Source organism: Leuciscus leuciscus (assembly GCF_965113295.1).
Source record: "Leuciscus leuciscus genome assembly, chromosome: 14".
NCBI lineage: Eukaryota > Metazoa > Chordata > Actinopteri > Cypriniformes > Leuciscidae > Leuciscus > Leuciscus leuciscus.
The window spans coordinates 17,826,527-17,841,083 of record NC_138738.1 but is presented as its reverse complement, the minus strand read 5'-3'; the positions used below and the strand labels follow the sequence as shown (position 1 = coordinate 17,841,083).

At 36.2% G+C, this 14,557-nt stretch overlaps 1 protein-coding gene and 1 long non-coding RNA gene across 3 annotated transcripts in view; both read right to left on the bottom strand.

The window, feature by feature from the left end:
* Positions 1–14,557, bottom strand: part of nme7 (NME/NM23 family member 7) — a 35,842-nt gene that overhangs the window by 5,822 nt on the left and 15,463 nt on the right. For both annotated transcript variants that reach the window (XM_082190371.1, XM_082190370.1), the window contains 3 exons: positions 14,074–14,138; positions 13,218–13,286; positions 10,984–11,085 (listed from right to left, as the gene is read on the bottom strand). In XM_082190371.1, the coding sequence (XP_082046497.1) occupies positions 10,984–11,085; positions 13,218–13,286; positions 14,074–14,138 (236 nt within the window). The remainder of the gene's footprint in view (positions 1–10,983; positions 11,086–13,217; positions 13,287–14,073; positions 14,139–14,557) is intronic.
* Positions 1,464–10,977, bottom strand: LOC309514202. The gene is made up of 2 exons (XR_014211622.1): positions 5,573–10,977; positions 1,464–5,379 (listed from the first exon to the last, which is right to left on the bottom strand). It is a non-coding gene; the product is annotated as an uncharacterized lncRNA (long non-coding RNA).

The window sequence follows — 14,557 nt, the reverse complement described above, 5'->3', positions numbered from 1 at the left end:
GATTGAAAACTAAAATAACGGTAATTTAGAGGGACAAATTCACACTAGATGGGTAAACTAGCCTTAATTGGTCAAATGGGTGAAAGACAATCTGGGTGTATAGCTTGTGTAAGAAGAGTGTACTGTTCCAGACTTAAACTCCTCACATTTAACCCTGTATGTGCCTGCTGTTTAGAATGGCAGCTGACACTATTGGCTCCAAAAGTTAATGAACACTGAAGAAAATTTAATTCATCAATTTTTGATAATAAAAAAAATAATTCATTAGAAATTTTATTAACAGCATAGCATCTACATAACAGCATAACAACATCTAAAACTGATATTTGACTAAATTAATGTGTTTTACTGTATTTTTTTATTAAATAAATGCAGCCTTGGTTAGCATAAGAGGCTTCTTTCAAAAACATTAAACATCATACCAACCCAATTCTTTGGAATAATTTATGATATTGTTTGTTTCCTGTGTACGTCAATGAGCTCTTACCTGTAAAAACAGCCATGTTTAATAAATGAGGCTCATTCTTCACACCCTCTCCATCAAGGTCTCTCACTTCATAGCTATCAAAAGTCAATGTGCTAATCTGCCTGGTGTATGTTAATTAACAAGAAACAGTTTCAAGCCACTTTTATTTATGAGGACCTTTTGTAATCCCAAACAAGCCAAAATGGGTCTTTCTAGACAAAATCACCAACACATGTAAATATCAAACCAATCCCTATTTCTATACAGTAATTATACATACATAAACCAATTTAAAATACCAAAAATCATGTAAAATAGTATAAAATTCGATTTGGTTTCAACAGAGTTTTCTGAGATATCAAGTTTTGGTTCAAGCTTGTAAGACAACCACAAGATCCCGTCTTTTTCTCCTACTTGATCATTTTGTCTAGCAAATGTTCAGATATACAGTAAATGCACGTAAGTAGGTACACTTCTCACTGAGCGGCATGAAACGCTGTGGAAATGTTCGGCACATTTAAATAGCCTTGGAGCAAAAAAATTGACTAACCTTTAGTCCCACATGAGTGATGTAAGACCTTGAGAATTAGTGACATCACAATTGCGCTTTCACCATTGTCCCCTCAAAGAAAACACTTCACCACAGGTGGTGGCAAGGGAATTGTCCATGTAATTAGCATTCTTGGAGTCATTTGAATAAGAAGGCAAATGGCAATGCACAAAGTAACCATTCATCTAAAGGTGAGGGCACATTTAGCATTTCTTGGGTGAAATCCTGTCATTTCAATAAGGATACATGCAATTGAGAATTTCATGACAAAGCGAAATATTTCCCAACGCCAATTTTGCAACAGGTTCAAGTTAGTCACTCGAATTCGCCGCATTGACCAACAGAAAGCTGCTTGGGTTGAAAGTGGCCTAATGAAGGATTGTTACCTGCAACACGTTGGTATTTGGAATTGGTTTTAAATAATTTAAGCCACAGGTGAATAAAGGCTTCTTTTTTTTTTTTTTTTTTACCCTGAGTGCCTTGGCTTTAAATGTTTGTTTTCTTTTCATGGGTTGAAAGTGACTTTTGTGTGAGCTTTGCTTCATACATCGCGACACTATTGACAATAGATCTTTTTGCTCACAAATTTTTTTAAGCAATGTTTTGCTTAACATTTTGCTGATGTGAATGCACCTTAAGGCATGACAACAAAGGCTACAGTGTTAAGCTAGAGTGACTGTAGGACAAAAGGTTTGTGTGGTGATATATAGCCTAAACAATTTGTCATTTATGATCAAAAACAAACCAAAGCAGACTCTTAACATTAGGAAAATAGAGGGAGTAGATCTGCACTAATTTGATGCCAGATGACGGGCAGATTGTCCGAGGCAGTTCCAGATCAGTCCCGGTCACATGGCTCACTCACTCCCTGTTCCTGGTGCCACTCTGATGTAAGAGGGGCCTTAATTAAGCAGCAATCGATGCTGTGGGACGACACTGGAGCCTCCTAAGAGAGCACCGCCATGGTAACTACAGGTCTCCATGGCCCTGACTTTATGCCCACATACAGCACTGACACATGCTAGCACTTAGCACTATTCGAGATCACTATTAAACCCTGACTGATTGAATAATCTCGGTTGTGGATGAACAATTTGCTATAAAACAGTAAATGTACATTATTCTGCCTTTTTTTTTTTTTAACTGCTCTCACTATAAACACTACACCCTTTTTTAAACAGGCTTTTGTGCAAACATTAGAGAACCATCTATAGCACATTCTGTTATTTGTACTTGAGTGCTTCATGCCTTGTCAAATACCCTAATCCAGGAAAAACCTCATTGTTACTAATTGCCTTTGCTCTTTATTTGCAGGCTATAACATGTTGGTCTGTCATATTTCTCACGGACAAATCTAACAGGGCTGTACAGAAGACACGTGAGACAACAGTGTCAATTGTGCTTTGTTTCTTTGTGTAGCAGGCGAGAACTTGACTGACACAGAGCCATACAAGAACAAGAACACTAGATTAGCAACATCAACATCCTAATAAAACTGAGCGCAGGGCACTCAAAAAAAGAATTCACAAACTTGACCTTACACTGTAGAGCTGTATTAAAGACATGATTCTACCTCCACAAACCATTGTGTTTACTTTTGATACATTTGGAGGACATGGATACACAAAATGCTCGTGTAAAGTAGGCAAACACTGTGTCCAAACATCTAATACATGTTATCTCCATTGTCTGTGAAAAATCAGGCACAGTTACATTTCGACTGTATAGGTTTACCGTGTTACAAGTTACCTTCGTTTCCCAGTGGAGGTTCAGTTACGGTATTTTGGAACCTGGAGCTGAAAGCCAGTCAGTCATTGACAGGCATTCAGTTGAACTTTGTCAGTTGATACGATCTGTCGGCACAATACATTATTCATGAACTCCAACACCATATGAGACTTAAGCACAACTAAGAGAACAGGATCTTGGTGCGTTCTCACACCGAAAACAAATGGCTAATTTCTTCTGTACAATCATGGACCAAAGTCAGCCTTGGAGCTTATTAAGTTCAAACAGACTCATACAGAATGTAAATGAATGCTGAAAGGCAGACTATAACAGCAGGTATTAACACAGAAACTGGAGAATTAATTATTTTGTGAGCTTGGTCTGTTTTAATAACACAGCAGAATACAACTTCACACATTTGGAAACAACCTTGAACAAGGAAGTTTTGTCTAGAAATACATTGTTTCCTTGTGTACACAGACACTTGAGTCAGAGAATCTGGTTACACTGAACAAACTGTCAAAAGAAGGAATGAGAAAGTTAAAATCTCCCAAAAATTTACTTGATTTGACATCTTAAAGCCAACAGGATCCTCCATGATGAATTTTTCACTTCCTTCACATGTATCTCCTTGCTCTTTTACACTTCTATCAACATGATAAAGAGATCTGTAATATAAAAGTACTGGAGAGGAGCAGTGTTCCACAGCTGATATCATTCCTGAATACAGCACTTCTACACAACAAATAGGTCAGAAGACCAGAAGTGTTCAGAAACCACATTCATAAAAAAATATTGGTTAAAAAAAAACCTTGACCTTGAACTAAGACTGTCCTAAAATGAGATGCGACAAGGGAAATGTCCAAAGTTGGGACATTAAAGTCTGATTTATGACCAATGTAAAATCCCATTGGGTCCATTAAGGTAGTAGAACTTGCAGAAATCTGCAGAGAAGCTCCACAACATTCTCAAAAACGTTGCAGTTATATTTTCATACAATTCATTTGGATTGCTTGGAGAGGTGATGTCTCGCTATAATAGGTTTACAATTACAACATTACAATATTTATTGTCTTATGTCGACAACCAATAAATGGCCCAAATACATTAAAAATTTTAAACTAAAATGCTTTTCAAGTCATTTTAATTGCTACAAGTGAATTTAGGCATAAATCATAATGTACAATAATAAAAAACATTAATTTTGAGACTTGCCAAAGATTACATTAACAGTGTTATTAAATAATAAGTGTTTTTAAAGATCAACTTTAAGTAAACGTTAGATGACAGCAAACATATGCTAACTGTAGGGAAATGAACAATTAAATATTCAATATCAACTGATGCCGATAATTAAAAAAAATCCATAGGCCAATAGCTGATATGGTACTGAAATACTGTGCATTCCTACTATTTATTTTAGTTTTTATTGTTTTATTTAGTTTTAATAAAAAAAATTAGTAGTAGTATAAATTTGTAATATCGGCCAAAACATTTTAAAAAATTGGGAATGCACTCATATAAAAATTATGACCACAACCAATAAACGGATAATTGTTTTAAAGGACAAAACAACAAGGTCTGGCTGATCTCATGTCTTCTTTACAGGGGCTGATGCTACACTAGCACACAAAGTGGTCCAAAATTTGCTATATTCTGCCAAATGAAGCATGTGTTCTCAGGTTAATTTTCAATGTTGCTGACATAATGTTAGACACATGTTCTATTCTTGTTTCCCACCATACGATGGACCATGATGTGGTACTGCTCCCTTATAAATAAACTTTACAAGGCAACTCTCATGGTCCTTCTCATTTCACTACCATTTGGTAAGGCATTACACGACTCTAAAGTGTGTTCGGCAGTGGGAAAAGCTTAGAGGTGTGTGGAGGTTACCAAAAAAGAAGAGTGGTTAATGAAGCATGTTGAATCTAGACTGACTAATCACATCATCAAACACTGACCCTTTCCCCCTAAAATCTATCATACGGATCTCCAAACTCTGCAACAGAACATGACATTAAAGCTGACTTGCGCTCGGAAAACTTTATGATGCTCTCATAAAACTTTACACATTCCAACCCGAATTAATGTAATCTTTGTGTTTGCACAGGATTTTGAAAATTTCGGCTGAAATGAAAGAAAAACACGCCTGCCTTCAGACTCAAACAGCGATGAAGAGTATTATCCTCTCTTTATGAACTACAACTAATCCTTCACAAACAATGCTGAAAATATTTCTCCCCTTCTTTTGTTCACACAATCCTGGAGTCTCAAAGTGTTAATGGTTTATCCTTATATCCGCCTCAATTTGGTCTTTCTGCATTTTGGTCCAGCAATGTAATCTTAAGGATTGCTGTAGCCAAGGACAGGGGTTCCAAAACTTTTCCATTCCAAGACCCACCTAGACAAGTAGAATCTATCTTAAGATCCACTAAAATATTTGGGATGGGGGGATGGGGTGTCAGAAGTACTATAAGCTTAATCTTAATCAAACATTTATTCGAGTATTTAAAAATAAAGATTTTATTTTATAGTACAACCGTAAAATTTCAATACTGATATTTACATTTTAATTCATTCATTTACAGACATTAAAGAGTATATGAAATATGTCCACAAAAATTTAAACACGCTCGCTCCGGGTGTTTTTAAACTCATTGCGGTGTTCAGCGCTGTAGCAGTAGTAGTAGTAGTAGTATTTTAGTTTATTGCCATTTCACCATCAATGGCTATTGCATGGCAGATACATATTAAACATTTAACAACATAGTATCATAAGTACATGTTAAGGGCAGAAAACGCTCTCACGCTCGTTCCGTGTGTACATGAGGTAGCGAAATGCACAGGAGGGAATGCAAACACGACCATGTCTCTGAAAGACAACAGCGCCGAGTTGAACAGACAACAGAGATGAACGAACAGACCTATCACAGCCTTTCATGACATTGAATATTTTGGTGTAATGTGTAGGGCTGAGCAAATATGGGCAGAACTCTTTACTGCCCTAGCACTTCAAAAAATCTTTTAAAAGTATACATGTGAATTAAACGTGGCACAATGGCTTTCATCGTCACAGTATGCTAATGCCTATCTAGTGTTTCATCACTATGCTGATTGAGGACCGTTGGGACACTCCAGGCACAGGATGAGTTCTGTCGGGAGAGACAGAGTCATTTACACCTCAATGACACGTCTGTACCATTTGCTTCACAGGACATATGCTTTCAACTACTGTTTATTTACTAGTGTGTTCTAATATGTAACTATGTCATGTTTGGTCTCATCTGACGGCTTATAAACTGAAATGAATGGTGGTGAATTTAATAGAGATATTAAAGTATCCTAATGTACAATCTAGGTACTATTGCTTAAACATACATTGAGGAGAATATGTTAATGTTCTTCTCCCCCTCTTGATCACTACCCATTTGCCTCATCTTTTGGTTTCCTGTCGGTCTGTTTCAGTGTTGGTATTCCACTCATGTTTAACAATGCTTTGCTCAGGGTATAAGGAAAGGTAACTGTTGATCTGGGAGAAAGGCTTTAACCCCGCCACTCTCGCACACCAGTGCGTAACCTCATACTAGGAGAAAGGCATTACGGCCTCTTCCGCACAACAGAGCATTATTTGTTATAACTAAGTTTTCTATACCGTATGTTCTACTGACTGTATATTTAAACATGTAACTTAATAAATAACTTTGCCTGCTTTAAAGGCTTTGTGAATCTTTCCTTTTATCACCGATTATGTTGAAAACGAAATTGATGATAACTTTCGTTATCTAAACGTTCAGGTTAAATCCTACGTTTTCCTATCAGTTCTAAGAAATACCTTTACCTTTAAAGAATAAGAGGTTAAAGAATAACAACAACTTTAATGGAGTCAGATTAATTATATTGGAGTCAGATAAATATTTGAATCATACACGTCATCCTTTTGTTCCGATTATTGGTTCAAAATATCAATGTAAGCTTCCAGCCTCACAAATGCAATCTCATGCAATACTTTGACTTCGAAACACAGCGCATATATTTATATTTATATTATTTAATGACAGCTTTTGCGATTCGAAATAGGTAATATCTCAGTTTCTAATGTTGGTATATCGTGCAGCCCTAGACTAAACAGCTTGTGTCTGTGTAAGTGTGTCATTCACTGAAATGCAAATTTAGCTGCTGCGACACACAGTTTGAAAGCCCCTGGTCTAGGAGACACCAACAAGTATGTCAGCATTCACACATCTTTGAAAAACGTTTAGTTAGGTTTGTCGGCACTAGATGCTTGTGATCAATACAAGATTGCTTCCATTACAACTGAAATAAGCGGTCTGTGGTGCACCTTCTCCAGCCACTTTATTTTGTTTATCTGAAATAAATCTGGTCATCAACACAAAACATAACTGTGCATATCACAAGACTATCTAGTAAACATTCATTGTAAGAACATTCACTGAATCCAAACGATAAACATTAGAATTACTGTTCAAATTGGAGTTGTTCAGTATAAAGGCCTTGCAGTTAGTATGCTAGCTCCAACATAGCTGCAACACTCTTATGCAGGAAAAATGTGCTCAAATACAGCTCGAGCGATGATGGCACTCCCTCCTCCACCTCTACCACATAAAAATAGATTAAACTTGAATTTAAAATTAGAAATAATAACATTTTAAATGTACTTTCAATAAAAAGGCTACAAAATACAGTATACATACCTTGTTAAGTGCTGAGCTTCAGTTTAATATTTATTCATGTTGATGAAGGAAATGAATTACTAGGCTAAATACAAGGCTTTATAACATTATAAATGGAGGTAAAAGGCGGCTCAGCACATGGTTATGTTGTATATGTGTTTAGTGTGATTTGGTAAATGGAAGGGAATGGGTGGTAACCCCTCATTTATTCACAGCAACAATCAAAAAGTGTTTACGGTACATTATCTAGACCAATCTATCTCCCCAAAACACACATGATAACTATGTTTTATGCATCATACTGGCAGGGTTTATAAACCACAGACATGCAGCCACAGATCCAGCACAAAAGGAGGGGGGAAAACAGGAGAACATGTCAAAATAAAGAGCATGAGTTCAAAGAACTTGTGAGATATAAGACAATATTGTTGCTGTTGTGACCAGACAATGCTGATATACAGCCTGTCAGAGTATTTAAAAACCAACCACACACTCTCACGCTCTCTCTCTTTCCCTCTGCACCATATGTGTGTGTGTGAGAAAAAGAGGGTGGGGGAGGACCCAGGGCGGGGCTGTCAATTGAGAAGTGCGTAGCTCTTTCCGGAACCCATGATTGAGCAATCTAGTTTGACCTTGTAAAGGTCACAACACTGGAGCCATGTTCAGAATATCAAAGCCATTTGTGTCAAAGAACACAAATATCTAGGGGGCAAGCATCAGCTTGTGTAAGGTAATAAAAGTAATAAAATGCTAACAACAAGACAGTTTGCACAACTGGAGGTCCAACTCAATCTCAGAAGAAAAGCAGCTATTTTACAGGGTGGCGATTTCGTATGAATTTGATTTAAACAAAAACATATGATTTTTTGGAAAGCAAAATGGTCCACCAGGGTCCAGACTGTGATCAAATGGTTTTTGTTAGAGGTTGCACTGGTGCGATCACAATGTTTCCCAACTGATAAGAATTGCCATTTCTGTTGCATATGAAAAACATCAAACAGCAAACAAAATGAAAGCGTGCTTCTCGTTTGAGCTGTGCAGCGCTGGCAGTTTTTCAGCTCGGACCAATATTAGACAGCACAGTGCAAGCTCAGAACAGGATTACTCGCGGGCTGATCTTGATCACGGGACATGTTACTACACAGCAGTGGGAGATCCAATGAGAAACCATTTGAATTTGGTGCAGAATTAATAACATTGCTGCAAAATCTAGTGAGAAGCATTCACAATCAGAGCAGAATTGTCTGTTATAAACCCATAGATTATCAGATCAAACAGCACTAATGTGGAAACCAGGAGAAACATTGTGCCATGAATGAACAAGTTATGGAGTCATTATAGTTTACAGTCCACAGTCCACAAATCACTAACACTCACCATGGATTTAATGTAATAACGCTAACTGTAACCATGGTATTGTGGCAGGAAAAGTCTAATGTTTTTACATTTTTCATTTCAGGGTTCAACAAACAAAATAATAAAATAATAATTAGCAAAAATAAATAATCGTTTTCGTAATTAATAAGCTCTCATCCTCTAGCCTACCAGAAAATCACTTTTTTCAATTCCACTGCGCTACTTTATTTTTCAATGTATAACCGTTGCTCTCGAGTCTCGCGTCTTCTGCAGCATTACGTGCATGACACAACGTTCTAAAAACGCGGCACTCAAGTTAAAATAAGTTAAACTTTTAAAAGACGAGTATCGAGACCTTGCGCTTTTGCCCCATTCCACTGTGCCCGTGTCTTTTTACCGTTTTTCAAAGAAAAAACGCTTTCTGTGTGAACCAGCCTAAGAAGCAGAAATGGTCAAATAAGTTTTTCCATCATGTCTAGACCTTATGCAAATACAGCTGTACTTTAATTCCAGGTAAGATAACCCTCTCATGTGAAACTAGCCTAAACAAGATAGGCCTACCACACATAATAGACAAGATAGCCTACCACACTGAGCAGAAAACGGAAAAACAAATAGCATGTCTATAGCCCAGAAATAGACGTATATTAGTCAGAGTAGAAGTATACTAAATGTCTGGTCTGAATAGAACATTTGAAGATAAGTATAACTTTTATATATAAGTATATGATTTTAAACGATGCAATAGACAAAAAGCATAAATGGATCTATACAAGAATAATATTTGAATGGATTAATCATAGAAATAACCTTAAAGAATAATCATAATAATCATACGCATATCTTTTTCTTTTACACCACGTTTAACAAGATTTAATTTTTAATATGGATGAGTATGAATGAATAATTTTTACTTTTTAGTTGCCTTTGTTTGGTTCTTTGTTCATCCTCAAACAATAATTTTATTTGTATTATTAAGAGGTTTTCACAAGAGTTAACTGTAAACTGCGAACATTAAACTTTGCTGAAATTAAATGTCTTTAACTGGAAATATTCTGTTGACTCTGCTAAACTATAATTACTAAAACTGAAATTAAATATATAAAAACTAAATAGAAATATGTTCACAAAATAAAAACTAAACTAAAACTAACAAAACCATTAATGAAACTAACTAAAACTAAACTGAAATGTATAGGAAATTTGAAAATGATATTAAAATAAAAAATAATTTAAAAATGCAAAACTATAATAACCTTGGTACCGGCGCTACTGCTCTCAAATGTTAGTCTGCAGCCCTGTCCACCCATAAACCTAACCATCAATGGGGCTTAAGCAGATCATATGAAAATGTACAAATGAGATAGTACAAATACGAATTAGCCACCAACTCGCCAAACGGAAAATAGTTATGATAATTTTGTCAAGTTATTTTTAACTTAATGAGTACATATATAGATAACTAAAAGCTAACAAGCATTAAAAGTCACAATATTCCAATATTTAGATTTCATGGGGTCTTTAACCAAAAGGCTAAACTCTAGCGTCCACCTTTTTACCTGTCAAAGGAAAGCAAATGGACCATAAGCGAGTGCCATACTGAAAATGACAAAGTCCACATTATTATCAAACCTTTTAGTACTGTGCGTAAGGCTGATAAACCCTAACCAAGGAGTCCAAGGATTGTAATTCTTATCTAATGGTACATCATGACTGGTACCTGCAGTTTACAAGCTATCTCTGACATTAGTAGAAAACTTGGCAGAATTGTGGCCACCTAGAGCGGAAACAGTCGTCATGCAACATGAGTGGGCAGACTAATCTTTCGTAAAAGACGAAACCTGCATGGAGGTGTACATTTCGACTGGTTGATGCAGACACAAAGCAGGTTTTTACCTGGGGTAAAAAACGATATGCCTTCAGAGCACTACAGATAACATGATACATAAGGTAAAAGAGGTCACTGAGTAAAAGAGACTGAAGGACCATTAAGTCTCTGTTATAACTTTCATAAAACCTTGATATGACCTTGAAGTGACGTTAAAGATGTATGCTTACATACATTATATAAAAAGAGCACTGAAATTATGAATACTATGCTTGTGGGTATAAGCATATTACTTAAGCTGTTTTGGGGAAAGAAACACACACTATAACATGGCAGGGGATTCAGCAGTCTGGTCACTCACAGGGTCTGCTGGTCCACAGAACTCCCGAAAGACTTTGGCCGCATCGGTAGCATGGATCTCCAGGGCCATACAAGGTCCAGAACAAAGTTCATCCACCATATTCTGCAACACAAGCAGTCAAGAGTTAACGATTCCCCTGGTCTACCTGCGGTGCCTGTACCAATGAAAGAGCTTATTATCTGAACAGACCTTGGGAAGACATTGGAGCAGCTGGAGGACTCAAGTTACCAGTGTGCCTCTTAATAAATATATAAATTAAAGGATGTTAAAGCAAACAATTGTTGCTATTGTTCTTGGAACAGGTTATTTGCAACAAGACTAGTTCTAATTCTCTTTTAATCTGGTTTGATGAGTTGGCCTCTGTGTTTGGCATGTATAAGTTTGTGGGCTATTAAAATTATGGGGCGAATTTGAAGAGCCCACCAAGCACAGACCACTAAACAGCCCATGAGCCATTTTCACATCCTCTGATCTAGTTGTGGTGTCCACCATTGGATCTTTTAGTTTTACATTTCAAATAGAATAATAAGCACTTAGTTCCATTTTTGCGTGTCAAAGACACAAAGCCTTTCTGATAAACCTATTAACAATGTACGGGTTACTTTTTGTGACTACATACAAAAAAGTATTTATGAGCTCTACAATAATAATAGCAACAATTAAAAAACTATATAGCCAATAAATTACCATCATAAACCATTTATAACCTGCATGAGAAACTGTTGTACTCTTAAAAATAAAGGTTCCAAAAAGGGTTTTTACAGCAATGCCATAAGAGGAACAATTTCAGGTTACCCAGAGAACAATTCAGAATACAGTTCTAAAAGGATTTTTTTATTTTTTATTTGAATAATCTAAAGAGCCTTTTTCCACAATAAAGAACCTTTTGTGCAACTGAAAGGTTCCATGGATGCTAAAGGTTATATGAAACCATATATGCCAATAAAGAACCATCAAGTGTAGGTTATCGTTAAACAATGAAGATAGAGAAGCATCAAAGAGCTTCCCTATTTCACAAGAAATCTCCACTCAGTGCCAATGTAACCGCAATCTCTGCAACCCAATATGTGCAGTGCTGTTACAATGACATACAATGATAACATGGAATATATATTTGAGTATTTCAAAGCAATGCAAGGAGTATGCCTCTAGTGGAGATAATGGTTTAGGTTACTCTAAAATTACTACCAAAGGGTGTGCCATGTATTACATAATAAGAGGATGAGTCATTGAGTGATGACATGTCAACATGATGAATTTTGAGAAAAATCACTGTTCGCTATATCATAATTCACATTGTCATAACATGTATAGCTGATAAGATCACAATAAGATCTGCTGGGCATAAAATTCACTTTGTTCCAGCAGCCAGAGTAAGACGATCCATAACTTTATGTATTTTTGCAGAACAACATCAGTGGACCCCATTCACTCAATTTGCCTAATTATACTAGTATAGCTCAAAAATAGTGGCACACTCTTGTTTCATAGGCACTTTGCACCTGCAGCATGCAGTCTGTGTTTTGTAAATGTGAGGCAATCAATATGTTGATGAGACAGTTTTCATGGCAACAGACAAGGACCTGTACTCCAAAATAGCCACTGGCTTCAATGACCCGGAACCGAAAATGGCTTATTTTTGGTCTAAAAGACTTGTGTGGACGCTATCAAAATAAATGATTGCTTTTCGGCCGAAATACAAAGACTAGAAAGTGATTTATTGAAGCTAAATAGCAAACAGGACTGTGAAGGTTGTTCCTGTGAACCAAAATTCCACGTACTGTGACAACACACTGCCCAAAACAGTGAAATTGCCATGAGGCGAGCGATTGTCGGTGCCTTTCAGAGAGGTTTGCAGGAGACAGGTGTGCAGGCAGTTACAATCAATGCTTCAGCGACTACGCCTTCTTCACTCAATGAATAATTAAACAACTGGAATCTCATTTGTGCTGGAAAAGGGAGCAGAACTGAACTTCTTAGACTGGACCCTTGAATTATCATTATCATAGAGTTTACAATGGCAATTAAATTGTATACTATATAGCAGCTATAACAAGCAAGGGTATTTTAAATGAATTTGGTTCCACTTTATCTTATGTGTCTTCAAATACTATTGTGTATCAACACAATTAGTGCATTGTATCAAATTATTAATTCATAATATTTAAAGAGTGAGCCATGTATTCTTTAGAATACTTGAAATCATAGTAGAGAGAGAAGCAACGTATACTTACAGTGTACTCGGCTACAACCCCTTTGTAAACCTCTAAAAACTCCTCAGCATTCGCTCGATCCATGTTGAACTGTGGAATAATGGAAAACCAAGCCACAATTTGAATACTAAATAAAAACAACTAAAACCCTTAGAAGGACATTGTTACTTGTATAAATTAGTAAATATAGTCAAACTCAAGGAATAATATAAGATCTGCATTATATAAAAAAAATTAATAAAAACAAATAAACAAGAATATTTATTTTCACAAGCACAATTGATGTATTAATCACAATTCTGACTATAATGGTGCATTTGAGAGGGTTATCCAACACATTGGAGATAAAATCTCCAGACCACCCATTTCAACACACCATTATCACTGTCTGATATTCTTTTTATTGACCACCAACTCAGCCCTGGACATACATGCTTTCTAATAGTAACAAAACCACCATTGATCCACTCTTGCCCAGGGGCATACTCTGTACACTATTTTCAGCAGGGTCATGTGACAAAGCTGCAGCCCTGTAATTGGTCAGCAGGGGACTCATTTGGAGATGTGGGAGGCTACTGATCTGGTCACAAAATGTATGGTCGATGACGGGGTCAGGTTACACCAAAGGGAAAACATAATTGAGTTTGCCCTTGGTTCATACAGAGATTCTTTTTTCTTTGCCTACGTTTGCTATTAGTTTGATCATTTGTTCTTTTAAAGAGAGGCTGGTCTAATATCCAGAAAATGTGTATATCTTTCATTGCTGAAACTATTATTTGGACACACTGTTTGAAACGATTCAAACGATTGAAATGATAGCTATTGTATGCAAGTTTGCATCTAAAGACTGACATTTTAATTGAACTAAAATACTTACCATTTGTAGGGCAGATATCTCAAATCCATTTTCTATGACTGACTTGAGAATCTTTCCTGTCAACGCTGGGAAAAAATAAGAGAGTTTAAATGAAAGATGCTCATTTAAAATGGCAAAAAATGCAATGAACGTAATCTTACATTTGACAAAAATCTCTCTAGATCATATCTAACTGTTAATGCAAGAATAAACCATGCAAACACAGGCTGATTTTGTAATTTTTTTTTATCATTCTCCACATATGAGTATATCAGGCCCAACAGAATAAATAAATAAATAAACAAAAAAGTTCAAATAAAAATAGAAAAAAATTAATAAAAAAGATTAAAATGAATCTTAGATTTAAAGGTGAAGTGAGTAATCCTAATAATTGTATATTTAAACATTGCAAAAATGACATGTTCCCCTTTAAGGACACAGCAAAGTATAGTGCAGGGTATATTCGCATGCTATTGGAAACATAACTTGCACTTCTAAGAGCAGA